Consider the following 26,693-nt stretch of genomic DNA (forward strand, 5'->3'; position numbering starts at 1 on the left):
CAACCATGTAATATCATTTTATTAACCACAAATCATTGTGATAATTACAACACTGATTCGACAGCTCCTCCAGTTGTCATGGGAACTGCTTTAAAAGACCGCCTGTCTCTCAATGTCACACACACACACACCGAACACCTGAAATGAGCCTCGGCTTTAAAACATATTGCACATCCCTGCGCAAAGCAACAAGAACAATCATTTTTGGTTATTTTACATATCGCACAAAAGATTCAAGGGAAAAAACAATGCCTTTTTGTCCACTAATGGCATCTTTCTCTCTTTTTTTCTTCAAATTAAGTATTGCAGTGCTATACAAAAGTTTATCATAAGGGGACATGCACCACAAAAACTGTTGTAATGTTACATGTCAAGTGTTTTTTTGAATTTTTGATATCACTGACTTCAGATCTGGGCTATCAGGTCTCAAATAATAATTATTTTACCACTCGTAATGTTTGAACTTTTTCCTAAACTAATGCAAATTTGTAAGTTTTAGCACAGTTGACATGCAGGCCTAGAAAGATGTGTGGAGCTGCTCAAAACAACATGCACTAAAGTCAAGAAAACCTCACAGGTTCTGCAAAGGAATACAGAGAGTGGATTGGCTCAATCATCCCGAGCTGGAGAGAGAGAGAGAGAGATGTGAAAATAAGACATTTGATCAAAGAACTTAAGTACAAATCAAAAACACGCAGAAATGTCGTCATGCAACTGCAATAGTCGTCACACGTGATTAATGGCCTCTTCAGAGCCGTTATATGGAGTTTCCTGTATACATGTTTTTCAGACCAGATCACTGTGTGTATTACATCAGTCAGAAGCACAAACAAACACGAGCTTGTGATGGTGTATCATGAGTGTTGCAGAATTATGTGAGCAGAACACACTCGTATGCACACAGGACAACACAATTAGTTTTAATACATCGAATTAAATCATGCATGATGTCTGGTGATCACCTGCAGCAAGACACTTTTACAAGAGAACTGCTTTTTTTTTTTAAATGGAAGAAGAAGAAAAAAACAGGACCCCTAGTGAATAAGTTGTGCCATTTACAGTTAAAGAGGTCTTTATCCAGCAACACTAGTTTACCAAAATCAGGGGTTTCATCCTAGCTATTATAAAAAATAAAAAAAAAAGGATTTGTGCCCAGTTCATTTTCTCATAAACCTAGTATATACACATATACATTACAGTAAAAAATAATTGATCTATAATATTATAATCTCTACACTGTCCCTATAAATACACCCAACACGTGATAAAGTAAACAGCTTCAGAGAATGTGTTCGAAAAACACTAGCTGTTGAAAGAAAAATCCGGAGAATAAGAGAACTTGTGCATCTGGCTAGTCTTTTACCAAGCAAAACTACACGATGAAAGCAACCGGCAGAACTGAGGTAGCTGCGATCTACTTAACACAGAGAGGAAATCATTTTGCTTCAAGCGAGGAGAAGAAATGACATGGGTGACGTTACTGTAGAAAACATCTAAACATAACTCGAATGCACATTCGTTCTTTTCGGCCCAGCGGATTCAAAAGGCTATAAAGACATCTCGGAGCTGTGAGCCAAAAATATCCAAAGCAATCTGATAAATATTTCATCTCTCCGTTTCAAACATCCAAAAAGGCCATAAAGGGACCTGAGAAAATATACACCTTTAATAATAATAAAAAACATGAAATGTGCTTAAAAATGGAATGTAAAAAAAGGACATACTTTTTTTCGGTCTGACAGCAATATGCCATAAATGAGAATAAACATTATATAAAAATTCAAACAAGGCTTGGATGCATGTGCAAATGTGAACAGGTAAATGTCGGTGGTTAATGTTGCTTTTGTGGTTATTTGGAGTCACGTGTTAGCTTGACGGCAGCTCTGGGATCAGTCAGGAGGACCAGAACAGCCGGGTTATGTTAGTGTCTGTGCCGTACAGCCACACCACTAGAGGGAGTGTCAGAGCTACAAAGGGCCAGGAGACGCCCTCAGTGCATGCAGAGAGGGACCAGCCTCTCCTGTCGGGCTCCTGGTCCAGGTCTTTACCGGGCTCCAGGTAGTTTCTTGCCACGAATTTGAGCAGCTCGTCCAGGAGGATGACAGGCAATGAGATCTTCACCACCATCATCCACTGGGTCACGTTCAGAGGGGTGATCTGGAAGATGACCTGTGTGTGGAGCAAACACAAGCATGGAATCAAACTTTTCACAGGTTTTCAGAGACAACAGCCAGGTGTAGGGCAGCACAAAAAGCTCAAATAAATAATACTTTAGGATTCAACAAAGCAGTGATTTGAACTGCAATATCATTCAATATATCATATCAATATCAATGGCATAAATGCTATGTGGGATCTCAATATCTCAGCTCTGGAAGGGTCTAGAAACTCCATTTTTGCACTCAGGTCTAAGTCCCATGGCTCTCTATCAGAATCCAGAGTTTCAAGAAGATTGGAGAAATTTTTGGGTGCCTGAAAACGCAAACTATTGAAAACGGCTTTCAAAGTGCAAGTTTTTCAAAACGGTCGCTGCGAATCTCTGAAGACGATGACGTCATGCACATGCGTATTACGTGTTCAGTGTTTCATTGCCATCTAATGGCCAGGCAAAAGAATACAGCATTTTTAGTTGCTTTCGCTGATCTGTATGAATGGAGATTTTTTGACAATGTCTGTACGCAAAAACTCTGTTTTAAGCATATTGTTGTTGTGGAAACGTACCCTAAATTTGTGTGTAGACTACTGAAACCAACCATTTTGCATCTAATCCTACTCTGGGCCCCAAGATGATTTTTGACATATATACTCTTGTAAATTGGGCACTTAATAATCAGTAAATGTTAAGATAAAGCAGGACGTTTGCTGTACCGGCAAAGGCTCCACATGGAGGATGAGGAAATGCAGAGACATGGAGAGGCAGATGGCTCCCAGCAGCCAGACGTTCTCCCAGGGAGGCATGCGCAGCAGAGACTGGTTCTCTGACAGACTGCAGGAGAGAGGAGGAGGAGGAGGAGGATACGTTTATTTGGGTTCAAATCGATGTCACGAATGAGTCTGGATGTCATGAGGACTGACCTGTTGAGGGCGTTACACATCTCGATGGTGACCAGCACAGACAGGGCCATGGTCATGGGGTAGGGAGACTCAAACACGTGGCACTCCAGGTCCTGGAAGTCAGGATTACCAGGAGAACATTGCAGGAAATGACTCTGAGAAAAAGAGAGAGCAAAAGAGAAAGAGTTAGAACATACAGTACAGACAAAAGTAGTGGTGACTAACAAAACAAAAGAACAATATTACAAAAATTACATTTTAAAATATTATTTTAGTTATTTCTAATTGTAATATTTCAAAATATTAGACCTTTAGATCAAAGAAATGCAGTTTTCTTGAGCATGAGTGACATCTTCTAAAATAAAAAAAAACTTACACCCTCCCCTCCCTTTTACAATTATAATTAAATTATTTTTCTTTATTTAAAAATATATTAATTAAAAAAATTAGGAGTCAAATAAATTGTGCTGCAATCAGTTGAATGTCAATTCATGAGGACCTTCGGAAAAAAATCTGTTAATTCTAGTTATCTGAGTCCGTTTCAAACTAAAAGTGATGTGTGTAACTAAATCTGATACAATAACATGTACAATGAATGCTCAGTCATAACTAGAGATATATACCAGCTGGTAAAGAGAGATCATTGGACCATCCTCAGCAATAACGAACCACCAGGCTGCAGCTCCTACAGTCGCAGCACCCACATAACCTGAGAAACACCGGTTGATCCAACAGTTAACAGACCAGCCTTTAGTAGATGCCAAGCTATATTTACAGAAGCACAATTCTCTTGAATTGTAAGTTATCTTATAGACCATTTCACAAGATGTAAACAACACTGGTCCAGAAGCACTTCCTGTTTCAGTTTTTTAACACTACATAAAAGCTGGGATAAAATACAACCGACAGAACATTTAAAACTTAATCAAAAAGTTAAACAAACATCTTTAAGATGTTTTCTTTGCATGTGAAATAAAGAAAAGAGTTACAAACTGAAACAGGAAGTGTTTCTGGACCAGTGTTGTTTACATCTTGTGAAATGGTCTATAGACCGATCAATGGATGCACTGGTCATGTTCGTGACTCACAGCCAATGGCCAGGTATCTGAAAAAGAGCCATCCAGAGATGAGGGGCTCCTTGGCACTGCGGGGGGGCTTGTTCATGATGTCCAGGTCAGGCGGGTTGAAGCCCAGAGCGGTGGCGGGCAGACCGTCAGTCACCAGATTCACCCACAGCAGCTGGACGGGGATCAGGGCCTCAGGGAAACCCAGTGCAGCGGTGAGGAAGATACTGCGGAGGAGTCATTCATATTAGCAACAGATACAACAAACCTAAAACACCCACGGGCAGATGAAAGACGGACTGACCAGACGACCTCGCCCACGTTGGAGGAGATGAGATAACGGATGAACTGCTTCATGTTGTTGTAGATAGCTCTACCTTCCTCAACGGCGGCCACAATGGTGGCGAAGTTGTCATCAGCGAGGACCATCTCTGAGGCTGACTTGGCCACAGCAGTGCCAGAGCCCATGGCGATGCCAATCTCTGCCTTCTTTAGGGCAGGGGCATCGTTCACGCCATCTCCTGTCTGCGAAGACACAACCGTTTCAACAACCACATTTGAGCCAAATCCAGAGGTGGACAAAGTACACTTCCTTACTTGAGTGAAAGTAGATAATACTGGTCAAATAATACTCCATTACAAGTACAAGTTGTAAAGACCGATTTTTACTTAAAGGAGTTCACTTTCAAAAAAAAAACTTTTGCTGAAAATTTACTCACCCCCATGTCATGCAAAATATCCACATCTTTCTTTCTTCAGTCAAAAAGAAATGAAGGTTTTTGATGAAAACATTCCAGGATTTTCTCCATATAATGGACTTCAATGGGAACCAAACAGTTCAAGGTCCAAATGAGAGTTTCAGTGCAGCTTCAAAGGGTTTTAAACGACACCAGACGACGAATAAGGGTCTTATCTAGCGAAACGATCGGTCATATAAAACTTAAACTTCTTAATTTATTTTTTAAAAGCACAAATGCTTGCCTTACTCTGTTCTGTGATGAGCGTTCGAGACTCTCCTGATCAAAATCATTACTCAAAGCGTCCTAGATAAGACCCTTATTCATCGTCTGGTGTCGTTTAAAGCAATTTGAAGCTGCTCTGAAACTCTCATTTGGACCTTGAACCGTTTGGAAAAAACCTGGAAAAACCTGGAATGTTTTCATCAAAAACCTTAATTTCTTTTCGACTGAAGAAAGAAAGACATGGATATCTTGGATGACATGGGGGTGAGTAAATTATCAGCAAAAGTTTTTTTTTTTAAAGTGAACTACTCCTTTAAGTAAAAGTACTTGTTTTAAAAAAGTACTTGGGTATGAAAAGTAAGAAGTAAATTTCAATGCTTTGGTTTTATTATTGTTGCATTGCTGTATGTTACACTTACAGTAGCTTATGCCTCTGTTCTAGAAATAAATGTTATACTGATATGAGTGTAGGTAGGCAGGCATAGATTCACAGTTCCAGTAGTGGGATTGAATAAGTGCACTCAATAACGTCCACAATGGTTTCAGATACCCAAATGGCTGTTCCCTGAAATATAAATATCAATCTCCCGATTTAAAGTTTTTTTGCTTTTAGTATGAATATGTTAGCCTTACTGTTATCTATAAGCTAATGTAGGGTTCTTACGTGAACACGACTTTCATTTCCAACCAAAATGCAACCCCTGCAACCTAAATCATCCCCTGACTGGCATTACTATTTTCTATTCTTAGACCTTGACAGAATTGTAGTGGAGTAAAAAGTAAGATATTTGTCTTTCAAATCTAGTGAAGTTAAAGTAAAAAGTTTCCCCCAAAAATAATACTCGAGTACTGTACTTAAGTAGACTTTTTGAGTATTTGTACTTTACTCAAGTAATAGACTTTGTTACTGTCCACCTCTGGCTGAATCACTATCCATTATCATCATATGGCCACCTACCATGGCAGTGATCTCGTCAAAGCCCTGCAGGAACTCCACAATCTTGGACTTGTGTGAAGGCTCGACACGCGCAAAGCAACGGGCATTAATGACCGCCTCACGTTGGGCGTGGGGTGAAAGGTCGTCGAATTCGCGGCCTGTGAAAGCCATGCGCTCGACGTCATCATCCTCTGAGAAGATGCCGATGCGTCTGCAGATGGCGACGGCCGTGCCCTTGTTGTCCCCGGTGATCATGATGACCCGGATGCCAGCGTGGCGGCAGAGCTTGATGGAAGCGGCCACTTCTGTACGAGGAGGATCCAGCATGCCCACGCAGCCCACGAAGGTCAGATCAGACTGGCAGATGGAGAGGACGGGCAAGTTTAGAAAAACTTACAATAAACTGTTAAAACCATCAAATTTGGTCTTTTCTGGTTTCCACTTCATTAACTAGATGTATATATGCTTTGAGATAAAGATGCTTTGGCTAAATATGTCATTAGAGAGCTAACTAGCTACATAAATAAACACTTTATTAGACAGTTACCTAGTTGGATAAATCATTTATTAGATGGTGAGCTGGATAAATACAAATATTTATGTTAGCTCTATATACTGTAAGTTAGTAGTTACTAGCAAATGAAATACTTTAAGACAGCTAACTAGGTAGATGGATTATCACTATTAGATGGCAAACTAGTTAGATGGATAAATATTCGAAAATGTATGAGAGCTAGATGTGTTCCTACTAGATAGCGAGATGCTAACATACTTTTATTAGATAACTATAGGGTGATTTTAGGTTGATTGGAACACGGTTTACAATTTTTTCCGTTTGCCATGAAAAAGTGTCTCCATCAACCTGAATTCCCCCCATACATTACTAGAAAGGTAAATACTTTATTAGATAAAAAACTAGCAAGAAGGAAAACATTTTATTAGACCATTAACTTGATGGATTAAAACGTAGATAGTTAACTGGCTAGATTGTGAATATGATAAATAGGAAGCTAGTGAGATGCAAATATACATTGTAAGGGAGCTAGACGTTACTAGATAGCTAGACAGGTAAATACTTAGAGTTAACTAGCTAGATGGAAAAATGTAGCAAGCTACCAAGACCAAAGATTAGATTTATTAAATAGCTACAGTAGATACGTTACTAGATAGATCGCGCTGGATACATGATTTATTAGGTAGCAAGGTTTAAAGACATTTATATTAGAGATGTAGATGGTACTAAATAGCTATCTAATAAACTATCTAGCTAATTAGCTAGATGGATAAATGGTTTATAAGACAGTAAACAAGCTAGTGGTACAAAGATACTTTATAAGATACTAGAGAGACATTTAGATGGATACACACTTTGTCAGGATGACACACAGACTAGTTAAGTACAGTGTAACTCAGTCACCTCATAATCTGCAAAGCTGGCAGTCTCTGACAGGATCATCTCCTCTTTCTTCAGAGGAGTATCACGGGTGGCCAGTGCCAGGCAGCGCAGGGTATCCCGGCCAGTGCCGTACTCTCTGATCACAGACATGATCTTATCCTTGATGCCTTGAGTCATGGGAACCCTGGATCCACCCACACGCACATACGTGCACCTATCGATCACTCCCTCTGGGGCTCCCTGAGGAAGACACTCTAGTTTAGCAATGTGATCAAAACATCAGCAGTACAATGGCTCAACATATAACAAACCAGTTTCCGGCTTGCACCTTGACAAACATCTTAGAAGAAGAGGATTTGGCCTTGATGGGGGAACAGTACACAGACATGGACTTCCTGTCTCTGGAGAACTCCAGGGTGAACTCCTTCTTCATCAGCTGTTTGATCACCTATACATTTACACATACATTTAGCAAATCATGATTAAACAAGTACAGGCATAATTATTTACTAGTAATCAGTAATATTTACTGAGTTGCAGGCATTGGCTCTGTCTATCTTAGACATGGTCCTGACGTCAGTGTCAAAAACGTTCATCTTTTCCACTAGGCAGGTCAGAGCTGTCTCCGTGGCCTCTCCGACCTTCTCAAAAACGCCTTTAGCCTGAAAGAATTGCATTTAATCAAGGCACTTCCTCCATGTGTGGAACTGACCTTCTCCCAAAAGATTTTATATAAACACACACAAAAACACACAGCCGTTCAAACAGTTGGAAATGGTAAGATGTTTTGGGAATGGTCAGCTGTTAACTGTTTTTTTATAGAAGTATTTTTTGATGAATGGAAAGTTTAAAAGATTTATTTAGCATTTTAGCATTCAGCATTTATTAGAAATAGTAAAGAAATGTATAATGTTACAAAATATTCTGTCACTTTAGGTCAATTTTAAGTACCATTGCTGAATAAAATTATTATTATTATTATTATTTTGAATCTTACCGACCCCAAACTTTTGAACAGTAGCAGTGTATAATGTTACATAAATGATCAAATTTCAGATTTTTCATCAAAGAATCAAACTGTTTGCAACATTGATAATAATAACAAATGTTTCTTAAGCAGCAGATCAGCATGTTAGACTGATTTCTGAAGGATCATGTGACACTGAAGACTGGGTTAATGATGCTAAAAATTCAGCTTTGCATCACAGAAAAAAAAAATACATTATATAATATATTCAAATAGAGAACAGTCATTTTTAATTGTAATAATATTTTTTTTTTAATAAAAAAATGTGTATTAATGATTCTTTCATATGTGATACATATCATTTAATCAGTAATGTACACTTATTTTTCTGGAATCAGTTTTTCATAAAATTGTGCATATTGTGATATTTCTGAGAACATCAGTTTCATAAATACTCATTTTCATATTCATTATAAATGTATAATGATATCAGTTTTGCTTACACCTTAAGAAAGGACAATTAGTAAGCCTACCTCATTGAAATCCAGGGAGGAATCATTGCACAGGGCACAGATGGTCGCCAGCTCCACCAAGCCATCATACTGGGAGCACTTCACTATTCGGTTATCGAGGCATCTGAGGAACCAAACAGAATGATGAATAAAACACCTACTAAACAGAAGCTGACAAAAAAGTGAAATCATGAGCATCAGTTTGACTGCATTACTACAAGTTCATATCAGAGCAGAGACAGAAAACTCACACGTCTCCTTCAGGAGCATATGTGGAGCCAGAGATGGTGAATTCACTCAGTGAGCACTTCTCCCCCTCTGCCTTGTCTATGATGAACATCTGAAACACAAATACATGTTAGGAACAGTTTTATCATTTATATACCACCTCATGTTATTCCAAACCTGTATATTAATATAGCAATTCTCATTTTTAGGTAAACCTTTATGATACTTTCTGCTACTGTTAGCTGAATGCATCAGCATGCTCTCCATCTAAAAGGAATGTGTTGAAAAGTTAACTGATGTTAAAGCTGACTGTGTTATCATCTGAAGAAGAAAACAATTCGGACACTACAGCAATCCATCATCGAGCTCATTCTAGTATTTCTGCAGAGCGAGCAGCTCAGTCCTTTTAAAAAACCTGCGTCGTTCTCTGGATATGAAGTGTTTGGTGCAGCATCAATGATAGAGATTTGTCAAAGTCCAAAATATACCAAATCAGAATAAAAATATATCCTGAACGAGTACTGTGGGAGAAATGCAGGAGGACTAAGATGAAGTACAATTACCATGGGTTTTCAACGATTTGTAATGTGTGAAGCATTCATAAACCTGTTGCCAACCAAGGAGAAGAATGAAACAGTATTATTTCAATAGTAATGATTTTTCTCATTTAATATTTTTAGTCAATAATAATAATTTTTTATCTTGATATATAAATCACCATTATTTTTGCCCAAATTGAACAGCCCCAAATAAAAGCACAGTAGACATGGAGCTCTTAAAAAAAAAAAAAAATTGAAGCACAAAAAAATTAGCTATTAAGATTTAAGATCTGTAAGATCTAACTGCGAGAACAATCTTATCACCTATTATACTTATTATTTATTTACTTATATACTTACCTATTATACCATGAAATGCACACAATTAAAAATGAAACGAGTCCCCATTTAAACCATGACTTTTAGTCCATGTTTATGTCTAGTAATTTTTTGCAGAAACCAGGACAACAGACTTAAGGCTGATTCACACATTACACGTTTTTGCGGTTAAAAACTCAAGACGCAGGTCAGTGTCATAAAAAAATGCATCTATAGTTTTAGCTTTTTTTCAAGTTGAACTTTTTGAGTGCTGCATTTTTATACTGCCATGTCATGCTCGAGACGTTACATTGCGCTACTGCCCCTATTGTGTGAACGGCCGCTTAAGGGCATTAAACAAACAGCAAATCATGTAAACTGAAGGCTACTAGCCATCTGCCACAACTTCCTGTTTCACTGTTTGCTCAAGCTCAAAACTACACTAGTCAAGCCATTTCATGGAGTTATTACTATTGTACAAAGCCTAGCATGACTAAACTGCTACAGGATGAGCTCACCCTGCAGACAGACATCTGGTTTGTGGTGAGTGTGCCAGTCTTGTCAGAGCAGATGACGGAGGTGCAACCCAGCGTCTCCACGGAGGGCAGAGAGCGGACGATGGCGTTTTTCTTGGCCATCCGGCGGGTGCCGAGAGCCAGGCAGGTGGTGATGACAGCAGGAAGACCTTCAGGGATGGCAGCCACAGCCAGAGCGACAGCGATCTTGAAGTAGTAAACGGCGCCACGGATCCAGGAGCCGCCGTGGACGGGGTCGTTGAAGTGGCCAATGTTGATGATCCACACGGCGATGCAGATCAGGGTGATGACCTTGGAGAGCTGCTCGCCAAACTCATCCAGCTTCTGCTGCAAGGGGGTCCTCTCCTGCTCGGTGGAGGCCATTTCATCACGGATTTTACCGATCTCTGTGTTTACGCCTGTGGCCACCACCACACCTATGGCTCTGCCGGCAGCAATGTTGGTTCCCTGGAATGCACACATTTAAAATGAACAGGGAGATATATTTGAAAGAATGAAGAGCGTACTAAAGCAGAGTCTAGTTTCTCCATTTCTGCTGATGGAGTTTGGGTTCCTTGCCGCTGACGCATTTTGGCTTGCTTAGTTTGGGACACAATATTCTGCAATATTATTGACTTGAATGCATTGACACTATTGGACGACACCACTTTTTTCAGTTTGCATCACTGAATCATTGTGTTTCTGACTGTTTATCACTGTAAAGCTTGTAAACAATCTGTATTGTATAAAGTAGTTTAAATAAAGGTGACTTGACTAGACTAAAGATCAGCTGAAGTCCAATTCTCTTACCGAGAACAACATGTTCTTCTTGTCCTGATTGACGGCACGGGGATCCGGCACAGGGTCGGTGTGCTTAATGACAGAGACAGACTCACCTGGAAGGTGAGAGTAGTAAGAGTAAAACCCACAGCCAAAATAGATTATACACCAACATATGATCAAAACACTTGATTACCTGTCAGGATAGACTGGTCCACTCTGAGTGTGGTGGACTTAATAGCAGAGAGACGGATGTCGGCAGGTACCTTGTCACCCACTAGATAAAAAAAATAGAAATGAGATATTTCGAATATATTAAATCATCAGAAAACAGAAAAATTCACAGTTAAATTGTTATTAAATGTACAGGTGATCAAATAAAAACATTCAAATAACAAATAAAACAACAAATAAAAAACTTTCTCTTTCTTACATAAAATTATAGAATATAACTTGCAAGTCAATATTTGTTTGTTTTTTAACCACATGACTGTCATTTTAAATGGATACTCCACTTTTTTTGGAAATAGGCTCATTTTACAGCTCCCCAAGAGTTAAACTGTTGAGTTTTACCGTTTTCGAATCCATTCAGCTGATGTTCTGCTATTTAGAAGAATATCAGTAACCAGACAGTTTCTGGTCTCATTGACTTCCATAGTATATTTTTTTTTCTACTATGGAAGTCAATGAGACCAGAAACTGTCTGGTAACTGATATTCTTCTAATTATCAAAAAAATCAGCTGAATGCATTTGAAAACGGTAAAACTCTGAGGGAGTTGTAAAATGAGCCTATTTCCAAAAAAAGTGGAGTATCCCTTTAAGGACAAAAACAGTTAAATACTGTATCTTGTTTGGTCTTTTACAGAAGACAAAGTCTTACAGGTTTGGAACAACATCAAAAAGTGAGTAAACGACAATTTTCATTTTTGGGTGAAAACTAATTAAGCACATATATTATAAGTTAGCAATCATAAACCTCTTTGCAACTGCGCTGGGCTAATTTAACGGTCCTTACAAGAAAAATATGTAAAGTTATGCATTATGAAGATACTGCAGACAGTTCCAACTTCCACATTGTAACATTAAACTAGAAAATAAGTTTACAAATCAACAATGGTCAAACTAAGCATCTCAGCTATGTGCATTGTATTTTGTGTGTTTTTCCAGATGTAGTATCCTCCAAAGTGCATGTTTTATCCACACATTGCATCAGTGCAAGAGTCAGAACACAGTGTTCCTGAAAGCATAACATTAAATGTTTTCGGAAATCTCCTGACTAATAAAAAAAAAATCTTGGCAAGATGAACCCAAATCAAATTATGATCTTTTATCAAATCCACTAGTCCCTCGTGCACAATCGTGAAATAACTTTAAAAGAGGACTAAAGAAAGAGAGCGAGAGCGTGCTCACCCATCGAGAACAAAACAGACATGCAAGCTCACCACTTGAGGGTGAGAGAAGAAAATAGCATGGGGAGGAACAATGCTCCACGCCAAAAATGGGAAAACTATTCAGATATGTTCGCTGATGCGCTGATCAGGTTTAAATATGACAGCAGCTGCCCCTGCACTCAATAGGAAGAGCAACCCCCAAGCTGTCAATCAACTGTAACAACCTCAATGTATTCGTAATAACTCATAACAATGGTGTTCAAAAGCAGCTTTGAGGAGCATGTTTGTAAAATGCTTCCTTAGGCCACACTTGTTGAAGGGATAAATACTTCAAATGTTTCTTTGCTGATCTGCTCATGTTAAACATTAACATGTCTATCAGAGAAAGTCTGGGAAATTTGCCCAGCCATTATGCGCAGCGTGGCAGCATAAAAGAAATGATGGGGCATGACAACAATGGATGCGGTGTGGCCTTGGCACTGATCATCACATGTGCGTGCAATAGGATCTCTGCGCTGTGGATTAACAGGCTGTCCTTTTGCCACGATCTGCGAGGCGCTACACCGGCAAGGTCGTACATACGGGGCAGTGACGGCTTTTCTCAGAAAGACTTAATGGAGCTCAATTGCAACTTCAGCCACCTAAATAGAGAACGAACACAATGAGGTCCAGTTCCCAGAAGGTCACCCAGCATTGTTCACTGGTAACAAGAGAACAAACTCAGCCAACATTTCTAGCAAGAATGAGGTTTTGGTATCATTGAAGAATTGATCATGAGGCTGTCTGATGGACAAACCATGATTTGGAGGTGAAGAGTAGATGATGTTACAGATAACTGTTCAAATGTTGGTGTAATGCAAACAGGGTTGGGGAAAAAGGTCAGAATTTAATAATTATATGAGCATGAATTGAATTAAAATTGCATTGAAACAAAGAGGAATATACTGAATTGCAATTCAAAGATATTATGAATCATGATGAAATCATGAAATGCACATTTTGACCTTCAATGTTACCTGACCCTAAATAGAACCACTAAAGTGGCCAATTATCTTAATTATACAATTAAAAAAAGACAAATCCTCTCCAAATACAGATTAAGTGACCATGATAGAAATAGAGAGCAAGACTAGACAAACATGGAAAGACAGAGCAGAGGATCGATCTACACTGTGCTCATCAGCAAATAGAGGACAAGAAACTTTTTATTCTAGAAACTTTTCTGCCCAGATTTAAAACACTAATTCTATCATTCATTGAACTAAGTGATGCTGAGAAAATGTCCTTCATAGCCTACTAGGAGAAAACGATAGTAAAGCTGCAAAATATGTGTTAGCCATTTACATGTCAGAGACCCGCTTTATTTTTTCATTTATTAAGATGGATTGTATTTACTATCCAACATATTACATGATTTATACATAGGCTACGTTTTGTTTTATTATTTATACATGTTTTGGCAACATTGTGAAACATAGTCAATGCTATTTGAATTTGAAAAAAGTAAACTTTAAAAGTTAATGCATTCTAAGAAACAAAGTGGATGGAAATTTCCAAAACGGATGGAAATTAGCATTGCGCTAATGCTAGCATTTGCAGCGTATTTACGTTCAACTATGCTTGTACGTTCATGTCACGAATATGCATTGTCCCATATTAAAAAATAAATAAATAAATAAATAAGAGTAAATTTATTTTAATTTATTGAAAATAAAAGAAGTTAAATAATTACATATTAGCCTACATAAAAGCATTTGTATTCGCAGCAGAACTAATAGCATTGCTGCGAGATCTAGTGAGAAGCATTCAAAATCAGCACATTATATTATAAACCATATCAGATCAAACAGTGCTGCCGTGGAAACCAGGAGAAACATTATGTTGAACAAGTTATAGAAGGCTTTTCCGTCCACAAATCACAAACCTTCACCATGGATTTAATGTACGTAGTAACACTAACATGATGGGATTGTGGCAGGAAAAGTAAAAAATTTTATTCATTTCAGATTTTGTACAAGCTTTTGAGAATGAAATTCAAGCACTTTAAGGACTTTGAAATGCATCACACACCTTTATTCCAGCACTTCAAAACTCTAAATAAATTCTATCCAATTTAAATGTTATTTTTAATGTGATGACCTAACAACATTATTTGTTCATCCTTCAAAGACCATTCCCATTTGTAAAACTAAAAGTTTCAATATGTAGTAAAACTAACATTTGGTGGCAAAAAAACACCTAAAAATTTATTTTACCACTATAACCAGTAGATGGCAGCAGAGTGCTGTACAAAAGAAAAAAAGGAAAGTAGCCTCCAACACAAACAATAGATTACAAGACATTTTCAAATGCTAAAGGAAACAAATGAGCTGTTAGCACACACTGAAATACACTCAGTGTAGGGGATGTTTTTAAGGACAGAGCTGCTACAGAAAATGCAAAGAGGAACAGAGGAACCATAAGATAGCTGATCATGTGAGTTTAGAGACTTATTAGATTGATACTGAATGATTAAATTAGAAACATACCCTGGTTATAGGCCATGCAAATCTTTGAAAAAATAAAAGGGAACACTTTGTAATGAACTCTGAATCATATTGGAAACCAGTGCATCAAATCAAATATCATTTCAACAAGAAATCAATTTGTCAAAGTTTGGCACTTTTTGTACTGAACTAAGTGTCACAAAATCTTTTTTTTTTTAATGGCAGCTGGATTACACAGAAAGCAAGTAAAGACTAAAGAGTGCTCCTTTTAGAATCACTGAAGCTGTAGGTCAGTTCAGTATGCTACCATAAAAGTGCTACCAAATCAGGTGCTGGCAATCACACTCAGTCCCAAATACATTATATTGTGCATTCAATTAGAATCTGATCTTAATTCTTAATTTCAGATCCAATTTGTGTGCCCATGGCATGCCGCACTTAGTTTCCGGAATATCTGCATTGGTTACTCTGGCAATGTTTTTGTGTTGGTAGGTAGGCTTATGCCAAAACAACAACCGCAACATGGAGGGGTTTGCAATACAGATGTTGTCTCATTTACAACATGACATATGTATCATCTGTGCTGGACTACTGTGTCTTCAGAGGCAGCAGCAGAAACTGAGGCTGGTGTGTGTGTGGCGTTATTCCAAGCTCTCATCTCCGCCCGTTTCAAAACATGTCTCTGTTATATTGTCATTTTCTGCTCAATACTCATCAGCACTTTGTAACACAACCTTGTTTCTGCAGAAACTTTCAGATGTTTTTTTATTACAAATCTGTGACGTTTACATTTTACGTCGTGGTGTGAGAAAGTCACATAAACCACACGAAAACCGATCAGAGCAGTCAGACTGAAACAGATTTCCAGAAGAAAAAAATCTAACCAAATTTCATGATTTTTTTTTTTTTTTTTTTTTTGCCTTCCACATTTCAGATTTCAATCGGATATGCACAAAAAATGGATTTGGACTGGCAGTCTGAACGTAGCCTTTTGGCACTGGTGCAACTGCTCTCAAATGTTAGTCTAGAAACACATTTATGACATAATCTAAATTCATAAGATAATTACATAAACAAAATCAATAGGTGACATTTCAAAATCTATCCAAGGTCCATTCGTTTTCAAAAAAACAAAAACACCACTTTGTTAATTCTCCATACAATTCTAACACAATTCTCCATCTTGTTTGCAACTTCAAATTACACTATTCAAATTTAAAATATAAATATATAAGAATATAAAAGGCACTCAATTTATGCTTCACCCCTAAAAGAAGTGAATTCAATAGAGTTGCACATAATGGAGCTTCACAATTTAAGGTCCATACTTCAAATTACATGAGTACTTTTCAAAGATGCTTAATTGTGCTGCTGACTAATGCAGACTCATACCACAAGGTGAGAATGAAGTGTCTATTCAATTCCGCTCTAGCTGAGAGCTGATTCATGACTTAAGAGAGGCCGATGGCGCTATTCACAAGCGTGTCAACACTTTCCAGAACATAGCAGCATTTATCAGTACGCATATACAAAAAGCCCCTGCGATGAGCTATTTCAGGCGTATCTGGCCTCCAGGTAGAAGCGTGACCTCCGAACCCCTGAGCTGTTGGAGTTATCTATCCGCCCACTGTACGCACACAGCCTCCTCATCGGCCCTCGAGGAGCACGGATTGGCCAGAACAAACCCAGCAAAAGAGCCCTACACAACACCCACACAAAGACTTACCACATATTCAGCTCAATACTGAACTAGTAATGGAGCATACAAGATCAAGAAACAACTAAATGTAAAGGAAGATGGAGTGTATGCATGCAATCCAGCTGTCATATCAAAGCACTTTAGTAGCCTATCTTAAAATACCTTCAGCATGCATCTATCAGTAGGGTAAAATAGCTCACACCTAACCCTCTGCGGGAGGAGGTCGGGGGACGGAAAGCAGTGCAGTTTTGTTTAAAGGCTTTTGCTTCCATCGGTCCCCCAGCAACACTGCACCGTCTCTGCTTTCATTACTCTCCTGGTTGTAGCGACGCAGGACACAGGGGTCAAACAAATATGCCTGCATTTTATTTGCCATGTCATCACAGAATAGAGCGAGCCGTGGGGGGTCTTGAGGTTGTCGGGTCGAGCGCAATTAAATGACACTTATGTTAGAAAAGCTGAATCCCGCAAAAAAGAACAGTCATCATACATGCACATATTTGGGGGATGGGCAATAGAGATATATCATGACTGATAATCGATTAATCCATTTAAAAAAAAAATAATATTCACTTTTCAGGAAAAAAAAATTAAACAAGGTTCATTTTCTATACGTCTAACTAACACAACATGTTCGATTTTGTTTTCTGAAATGGACACCCCACAGCATGTTCTCGTATGATGACAGCTCCCATTCACAACAATTGTATTGACAGGTAAATTAACTTTAATAACAACAACTTTTAAATGCTTAACACAGACAGCACAAAACAAAGATAATACATTTGCAACAACTTAGATTAAATTATCAGCAAAAGTTCAGTGCAAACTGCTCAAAGGGCTTTAAACGATTCCAGACGATGAATAAGGGTCTTATCGAGCGAAACTATCACTCATTAAAAAAAAAAAGTTTACGTTTTATAAGATCAAATGATCGCCTTGCTCTGTTCTATGATGCACGTTCGTGACTCTTCTGTTCAAACTCGTTTATCAAAATGAATCTTTTTTCGTGTCCTTTGGTTCATTCAACGAAAGAAATGAACGAGTTGACTCGGGAAAAGATTCGTTCATTTTGATGAACGAGTTCGAATAGGAGAGTCACAAACACGCATCACACCCTAACAGCAAGGCGACCATTTGAGCTTATAAAACTTAAACTTTGTTGTTGTTTTTTAAATGAGTGATGAATTTGTTATTCGTTTCACTTGATAAGACACTTATTCATCATCTGGAATCATTTAAAGCCCTTTGAACAATTTGCAGTTTGCACTGAAACTGTCTTTTGGACCTTTTGGACTGTTTGGTTCCCATTGAAGTCCATTATATGGAGAAAAATCCTGGAATGTTTTCATCAAAAACCTTAATTTACTCAACCACATGTCATCCAAGATTCAGTCGAAAAGAAATTATCAGCAAAAGTTTTTTTTTTTAAAGTGAACTACGCCTTTAAACATCAAAATACCATATTTTCAGTCATAAAAAGGCATTATCTGCTAATCTCGAATCTACAAATCACGTTTTTTTGTGTGTTTTTTTTTGATTTGCCACTCAGAAATGTGATGTGAATTATTGGACACCTGTTCCAACCCCAACATTGATAAATGGTTAGTATCTCCTTTACTCTCATTCATATTAACTCAGCCATTTGTGTATTCTTGCTGACAGCCTGGGGGAATCAAACACTCGCCAGGTCCCTGCCGTGGTGACGGCCGATGGTTACCAGGTCCAGCAGAATGTTGCATGCCAGGCCGCCTGGGTGCTTGAATTCCCAAAGCACAGACTATGCTGATGGGTAAGGGTAAGGCCAATGTGAAAGCATTTGCATTAAGGGGAAAGGGGTGGTACATCATGGGCACTTCCCTATAAGGTCATCTCTCGGAGTGAACAATGGGAACAGCTGTTACTGTAGACCTGGACATCTTCCACTTGACAATTGACGGTTGCAACATACAGACTTTGAAAAGGTTCACTAGTTTGAAGTATCGTTTGTGCCTCAGACAATGACAATCAACAATACATAAAGGTATTTTAGGACAAATGGACCAGTCTAAAACAGTTGGCTAGACAAGATCTTTCCGTTTGATGTTAAAGACAGCATAACCACACGGCCTGACGAGTTCATTTTTTTCCAGCGTTAATTCATTTCCAACTAAAGTTTGGGCAGGATATATCTATACCTATACACATATACATGAGCACACACACCTTCACTGGCAGATGCTTTTGTGCAAAATTATCATCAATTCATGCATTACGTGGGGATTGAACCAATGAGCTTGGCGTTGTTAATGTGATGCTCTATTGTTAAAGCTACAAGCTTAATGGATAGGCAAGTAAACAAACAGTTAAATATAATTCAAATTTCCACTTTTTCTTTCCTGCCCATGAGGACAATGCATGAACATGGACAGTAGTGGAACACTGAAATTGTATAGATATATAACCAAAAATAGCCACCTTAAGTAGCATATATAGATGGCCCCAAAGATAGAAGAAAAAGCCCCATTGCATTTAAACTGCTCATATACTGTACCAAGAATTATCCTTAAGGCATTACTCAAGATTACACCTGCAGTTGTCTTATACACCAAAGCACCTTGGCTTAGAATATCAAAGAGCATTGAGAGGTAGCCTATGCTAATTAAAGCATCAGATGTGTGCACTGAGAGGACTGCGAGGTGGCCCACATGCTGAGCTCGGCCCTGCGCAGAACTGATAGGCTGTCAGGGTGCCGCTGGCTTCATTTGTAATTCTGTTCACGCCTAAACTGGTTACAGTCCCAGAGTCCTCTGCAGCGGGTGTGCTGAGCCGAGGCACGGACCGCGATATGCTCACAACCCACAGCAGGAGCAGAGACAGAGAGACACCACAGGAAAACATTTTAAACGATCAGCGCAGATGCCATCACAGAGCAGATTCAGCCAAAAAGCTCCAGGTGACCCTCTCTTCCTAAATTAATCACATCGAAACAGTTGGTCGGTCAAATCTGTTATCACGTCCCTATCTGCAAAAATGTTCAGACAGTGAAATTGTGGATTGAGAAATTACGAAACAAATGCATTCGTGGGAAATGTACCCACGTTTGGGCCTAATCACTAACCCCAAAACAGCACCATTCCACAACGACCTCTCTCCAAGGTGACTTTGCAGTCTGTCTGAATCATCTCTGACGTCACAGGCTGCAATTCTGTGAGACGCTGCAGAAGGGGTGGGCTCAGGGCCGGCACCTGTCATCTGCACCATTGTCGCTGTGAGTTATATATAAACTATTCCATAATATGAACAGCCTATCAGTGCTAAATATACATCTACCACTTTACACACAAAAAACACCAGCACCAATTCTACTGCAAAGGAGTTAAAAAGGTTAAACATTACCATAATCCACATCACAGCTTTCATTTTGGTTGCTTTTCCATCTCGAAAGTCTTCAAAAAGAGTAATTATGCAAGAAACCAGGGGCTTCATCTACAAAAAACACAATATGATCTGACCCTCCATTCGATTTCTAAAAGAACCCAAGGCTGTTGCATAATCAAATGAAACAAAACCAGAACATGATATGATGCAAAGTGTGATGATTCAATTAAACCTGAAATGAGAAGCGATTCTAAACCATCTGTTGTCAACTAAAGAGTAGATTTAAAGTTGCACTAAAGTCTTCCACCAAAATGGTTTAGCGTTAAAAACCACCACACTTGATTTAGCGTTAGAAAAAGAAATTTTACAGCCATAAATATCAGTATTTTTTTTGTTGTAATTTTTTACAGTGAAATATTACAGTAGTAATTTTTAAATTACTTTATAGTCTTATTGGTATATTAAATCACAAATTTATATCTGATCTATAAATCACAAATGCTGCAGCCCTACAAATAAATGCAACAACAAAAAAATTGTAAATGTACAATGTATGCTAAATAAAAAGATTATTTTTAATTATGTGGACTTGAACGTTTTTTTTAATGAATGAACCTATAATTGACTGATTTTAAAATAATTTGCACTTTTTTTAAAGCAGAATGCTTTATAAAATATAATAAAATATTTTTATAAAATATAAAAATTTCACACTTTACATTATTCATTTGCAAAAGCTCAAATTTGAGAAACATTATCAGGCATCTCCAAAAAGCCAGCGCAAAAATATGAGAACCAACGCTGTGTCCAACAGATATAGATGTGCTTCTGGGCAGAGTATGAGCGCTGACGAACATGTGATAAGAAATGACGTGCATAGTCCATTGAGAATCAACAGGTGCAACCAAAAATATCTATACTCATACAATGGAGTTATACGAGGTCCAAACGGGGACAGAAGAGCTGAGAGGCTGTTACTTATCTCATATAACATCCTAGAAATGCAGTGACCTCGCTAATAACTGCATTCAGAGAAATTACTGAGGCTGGACTGAGTGACACTGTGATCACATTGTGATATTCATGTCATGATATTAAATGCAATGCTTACCAGCGATCTCCACAATGTCTCCAGGCACAATTTCTTTGGCTTTGATCCTCTGCACACTCTTCCTGTCCTGACGGTACACCTTGGCAATCTCTGGCTCATACTCCTTAAGGGCTTCAATGGCATTTTCTGCATTACGTTCCTGAGATGGACAGAATCAAATGTATTTTTTTTTTAAAAGTCGAAATTTTGCAGTAGAGTTTGGGATGGGACTTTCAGATGTGAGAAACCTGTTTGACAACAGTCATTATTGTTGCAATGGTTCAAAATTCATGATACTTTACTGACCTGCCAAACACCTACGATGGCATTAGCTATAAGAATCAGTAAGATTACAAAAGGCTCCACAAAGGCAGTGATCGTTTCCTCTCCCTCCTCAAACCAGGCTAATACCTGGAAGGAAAAAAAAGAAAGTCATGTCACAACACATCCTGTTAGATCTAATCAAGTATTTCACATTCAAAACACCCTCTGGATATTCCAAGACCAGTAGATCAAGATTCTAGACGAGACATGCCAGTGACATTTGCCTTCTCATAATGGATTCAACAACCCGTTTACAAATGAGATTGTGGTTGAATTGCAGTAACGGCATGACTTTAAACAAGAAAAAAGAAAGAAATGAAGCCAATCACAGCTGTATGTTTTAATGACTAGCAATAAAACACCCACAGCTCACTGCAGCAACGACATCTATCATTTCCCTTATTTAGATACATTATAACATATTAACTCCTAAAATAAGAAGCTGCACCATCCATTTACTTTCCCTCAAGTCATTACACTCTCAGAAAAAGGGTAAAAAAAACTGTCACTGGGGCTGTACCTTTTCAAAAAGTACACTTTTGTACCCAAAGGCTGCATATTGGTACCTTAGTGGTACATATTAGTACCTAAAATGTACATTATTAACACCTAAAATCCACATATTAGTACCTAAAATAGACATATTAACACTTCAAATTTACATTATTAACACCAAAAATGTACATTATTAACACCTAAAATGTACATTATTAACACCTAAAATGTACATTATTAACACCTAAAATGCACATATTAGTACCTAAAATGTACATATTAGCTCCTGAAATGTACATATTAACACTTAAAATGTACATATTAGCACATAAAATGTACTTATTAGCACCTAAAACTTACATATTAACACCTAAAATGGACAAAAGTTTACCTTTTGAAAAGGTACAGCAGCAGTGACAGCTTTTGTACCTTTTTTTCTGAGAATGTAGGCATAAGAATTTTTATAACAACTTGGAGAACAGTTTTGTTTTGCATGGAGGCACTGAAGTTTTGCACCTTTAACAATAGATTTGCATGATCTGCTTCATAAAACGTCCTTAGATGCACAGCATGGAGGTCAAATGCAGAGATTGAAGCCTTCCAATCAAAATCTTGGTGGTTTTCTCAAGAGACAGTGGAGTTACCAGTCTGTCTGTGGTAATGAGGCCTGCAACTGAAGGTCAGAGGCCTAATTTGGCCTGTAGAGATGCCCTCGTACACAGCCAACTACCAGACAGCTGTCAAACCACAGACTCCAACACCTCAGTATCACTCCGCTGGGCGATGCTGGCATACCTCTCGACTTCCACCCGACCAGCCAGCTTCATCTTATCCGCTATGTGAATGCATTATAACTAATGCTTTTGGGCAGTCAAACTGCCAAATCATAATGATCAACCACCATATCCTTAGTATCCTAAGTATATTAAAAGTAGTAGTAATTTACAGAAGATTATGTGTGTAGAATACCCATTTACTGTATACAGAAACGAGTCAATTTAAATTGTAATTTTTCACGGTATTAGTTTTTAACTAGCCTAGATATCTAGACGCACCCTAGGAGCAGCAAAGATTATTTGGTTTTAGCTGGAAAAACCAAACTCTGGTCAGGCCAATCACATCATGTATAGAGTCGGCGGGCGTGGAACATAATGACGACAGAGTTGCGACGGTTCACTTTAAAACAAAGTATGGCTACATTAAACAGCTGACTTTCGATTCGGCTTTGAACGCTACTCTGGACTTGAGTCATAAAAAAAAAAAAAAAAAAAGATGTCTTCGGAGTTTCGCTGACAGGATACAGTAAAAGTTTCAAATATCAACTTGCTCAGCTGGTGGGAAAACGCATGGGACTCAGTCGACACCTTCTTCGTTGCTCTGATTGGTTGTAGCGCTATCCAATTGCGTGCAGAGAGAATTTGAAAGACAACCACTTATCCCGCCCCTTGGATTGAGCCTCAATGATGAGTTCCCAGATCTAACATCTTTATAGTGGTCTGGCATGCCAGGCTAGTTTTTAACTGTATTTTTGATTAAATAAATGCAGCCTAGGTGAGATAAAGAGACTACTTTCGAAAAAACAAAAACTTATCTTTAATAATGTATAGTAAATTTGCAGGAATTTATTAAAACCTTTAATTAAATAAGCCTTTCAAGTGTCCAAGTAAACAGCCACGTGTCTCTTCATTTGGTGGTAAACTCTTGGCTAATTGAAGAGGTCTTTAAACCTCAGCTGTAAAACTGCAGTGCACTAAGATGTCTTGTTTGGCAGCTAGTGACAGACACTCAATCTCATTGAATGCTGTTGTCACCATTCCTAAGGAGTTCCGCTTTCTCAGCTGTTAGCACTTCTGATCTGCGAGTAACCAAAGACACGCCGTGCAAGACATCTTCACTTTCACAGCACTTCCGGATAGCAGTCGGTGTTTATTTCAGCGTGTGTAACGCAGTGGTTTGTTTATAATGTAAAACAATCAACACCTGATTTGAAACTGTGCTGAATCCCATCTGAGAAATGGCTGTTATTAACCTATTGAAACTCAAAGATTGTGTCACTCAAAGAATGGTGTACAATAATAATAACTGCAGAACATGTTACTTACAAAAGATATACAAGCTGCCAGTAGAAGAATCCGCACAAGTAAATCTTCAAACTGCTCGATGACAAGTTCCCATATAGATTTACCTGTCAAACATCAAAATCAAATCTATCAGAATAACATGAGCAAAACAATGATAACATCATGTTACAGTTTAAAAATGAGTATTACCTTCCTCAGCAGGTAACTCTGTGTGGTTAATTGAAGGATATGAAAAAAAAAAACACAGTATAATGTTACAAAAATACACAGTGGATAGTACATTCCCAAACAGAAATTGATTTGACATTGACTATAACACAATTGTCAATTACATTAATACCTTTGAGGCTGTGACCTTATAAGAACCTATTAAAACTCAAAGATTACATTTATCTTCTTTACTTTAAAATGTTGATCAATGTTACACCCAAGTTTAATATTTCAGAAGTGATTGTGACATGAACATATTTACTTTTTCTAACGAACACCTTGCACTCTAAGAAGAGAACTTAAAATCCAAATGAGTGAATATCTGGCTTATCTTGGAGCACATGCTGTGATATAGATATATACCAATTCATACCTATATGTGTAAAACACATGATTCTGTTAAAGTGATGAAAGAGGAAGACTGGAGAGCAGTCTTAGCTATGCTCGCTGTGATTTTACAGTAACATAATAAAGCCGGATAGATTTAAACATCTCTTTCAGCATATTTCTGAGCTGGAAGGGCCTGTGTGTGCCTTTCTTCCAACCTTGTCAAAGTCTAGGGGAAATGTGCATGGCAAGCTGTTTTAACATATTTTCCTTTAAAACTTGTTTACACCACAACGACGTACTAAAGCAGAGCAGTCTTTCCCTTTACGTTTTTCATGCACAGATGAAAACAATGCCAAAAAGAGCCCCATTCACATGCATTACATCACTGTTTTCACAAATTCACATTTTTTGTAGTTTAACTTTACACAGACAATAATAGCACTGTTTTCAAAAACTTGGACTTTGAAACCCAATTTCACCTCGTAAACTTAAAAAAAAAAAAATTGTGAAAATGGTGACATGCACAGTCATGCAGTTTACATGTTCAGTATCCAGGTGTGTAGTGTTCTCTACAAAGTGATATTGCCAACTACTGGCCTGGCATGAGTTATACGGAATTAGTCGTTTTTCGCAGATCCATGTGAACAGGATTGTTTTGACCAAGTTGTCATCTGTATGCAAAATATTTCAAGACTGCAAAGGAAACACTTTTACATTTTTAGTACATCATTGTCATGTAAACGTACCCCTAAGTAGTAGGCTTTCTATGTATTGAGCACTTATTAATCACTTGTTAAATAATTCCATGATGACTAGTAGTTATCAGTTTTTACAAATAACTATTCATTAGATATTCCAATAGTGAAAAATATTCATTCAATTAATCTCTAGTATTTCTTTGTGTGCTATCTATCGTTATGGCAGTTAAGACAAGCAATTATTGCACTGATTCGTAATTATTTAAGAAAAGTGATAATTTCTATAGTTCATCTCACTAGCTTCATTTGCAGTGTTTCTTTTAATTTATAATAAGTAATGAATAGTTAGAATGACTAATAATAAATATTTCACAAGTGAAATTAAAAATGCTGTAATACATTACTACGGTCTGTTAATTTAGTGCTAGGAAAACTGAAAGCAAAATAGCTAGTCACTAACCAATAAGTAAATTAATAAGTACAATTTTAAAAATATACTAGTCAGTCACTACAGACGTAGTATAAAACAAAAGCTAGTTTGTTTAAAAAATATGAATGTTACACCAGCTTGCCATAAAGCGTGTTTGATGACGTCAGTTGTTTCGAACGCTCCTGCCGGCTGATTGCAACAAATGTAACAATTTAATGTCAACTTCAAAGCGTCTCGTGTGGCGTCGCTGGCTGTGAGGAAAACAAAAGTATCAGACGTACCGTTGAGACCCCATTTTTCTTTCTGCTTTTTCACCTGGTCTAAAGTCAGTCCCGTGCTCTCGTTGACGCTGAAATAACTATAAACTTCTTCCACACTCTTCGTGTGAGCGTTTTCCATCGTTAGACTGGAATAGAATCCCGCTCAAGAAATCTGCCTTGGTCAAAAAAATAGATACGAATGCCTGTGAGTGACACATACATTGACATCCACAATGAAGAACATATATGGAAAGTTGAGACGGGCAAATGCACCTTCCAATAATCTTATCCAACAGAGTTCTTCTATCTTCTTCTTGTTGTTTCCCAAAGAACTGGGAGTCAGTGGAAGCCAAAAGGAAAGATCCTTGCTTAGTACATCACAGTCAGCCCCCGTCCAAGCCTCTGCCTGCCTGGAAATGTGACGGACGACCCTTTTTCACGTCCTTCTCTCCCGTAGAGTGCTGATGGAAGCGTCGTTTACTCGTTTTATCGCAGGAGACTCACTACTGCCTCTCTGCCGCATGTGGAGGACGCTGATTGGACAGCAAGTGTCCAAAGGAGCCCCT

General features: G+C 38.1%; 1 protein-coding gene across 3 annotated transcripts; it reads right to left on the bottom strand.

Annotated features, from left to right (window-relative positions):
• On the bottom strand, positions 1–26,570 carry atp2a2a (ATPase sarcoplasmic/endoplasmic reticulum Ca2+ transporting 2a). Of its 3 annotated transcripts, XM_039664857.2 has the most exons (22): positions 26,401–26,570; positions 26,149–26,299; positions 24,389–24,406; positions 24,221–24,303; positions 21,606–21,710; positions 21,321–21,459; positions 11,469–11,549; positions 11,303–11,388; positions 10,496–10,960; positions 9,144–9,232; positions 8,914–9,016; positions 7,944–8,075; positions 7,742–7,861; positions 7,435–7,653; positions 6,039–6,374; positions 4,423–4,643; positions 4,143–4,345; positions 3,678–3,763; positions 3,076–3,209; positions 2,869–2,986; positions 2,049–2,169; positions 1–623 (listed from the first exon to the last, which is right to left on the bottom strand). In XM_039664857.2, exons 2-22 carry the CDS (start codon positions 26,264–26,266, stop codon positions 610–612), a joined length of 2,991 nt encoding a protein of 996 aa, XP_039520791.2. In that variant the 5' UTR covers positions 26,267–26,299; positions 26,401–26,570; the 3' UTR covers positions 1–609. The 3 variants fall into 3 exon arrangements, with proteins under 3 accessions (XP_039520791.2, XP_039520773.2, XP_039520781.2); XM_039664839.2 differs by lacking the exon at positions 1–623 and having other exon boundaries at positions 1,645–2,169; XM_039664847.2 differs by lacking the exon at positions 1–623 and having other exon boundaries at positions 1,645–2,169; positions 26,149–26,303; positions 26,401–26,540.
• Positions 26,571–26,693: the final 123 nt, after the last annotated feature.

The sequence above is a fragment of the Pimephales promelas genome, chromosome 14 (assembly GCF_988280905.1).
Source record: "Pimephales promelas chromosome 14, fPimPro1.hap1.1, whole genome shotgun sequence".
NCBI lineage: Eukaryota > Metazoa > Chordata > Actinopteri > Cypriniformes > Leuciscidae > Pimephales > Pimephales promelas.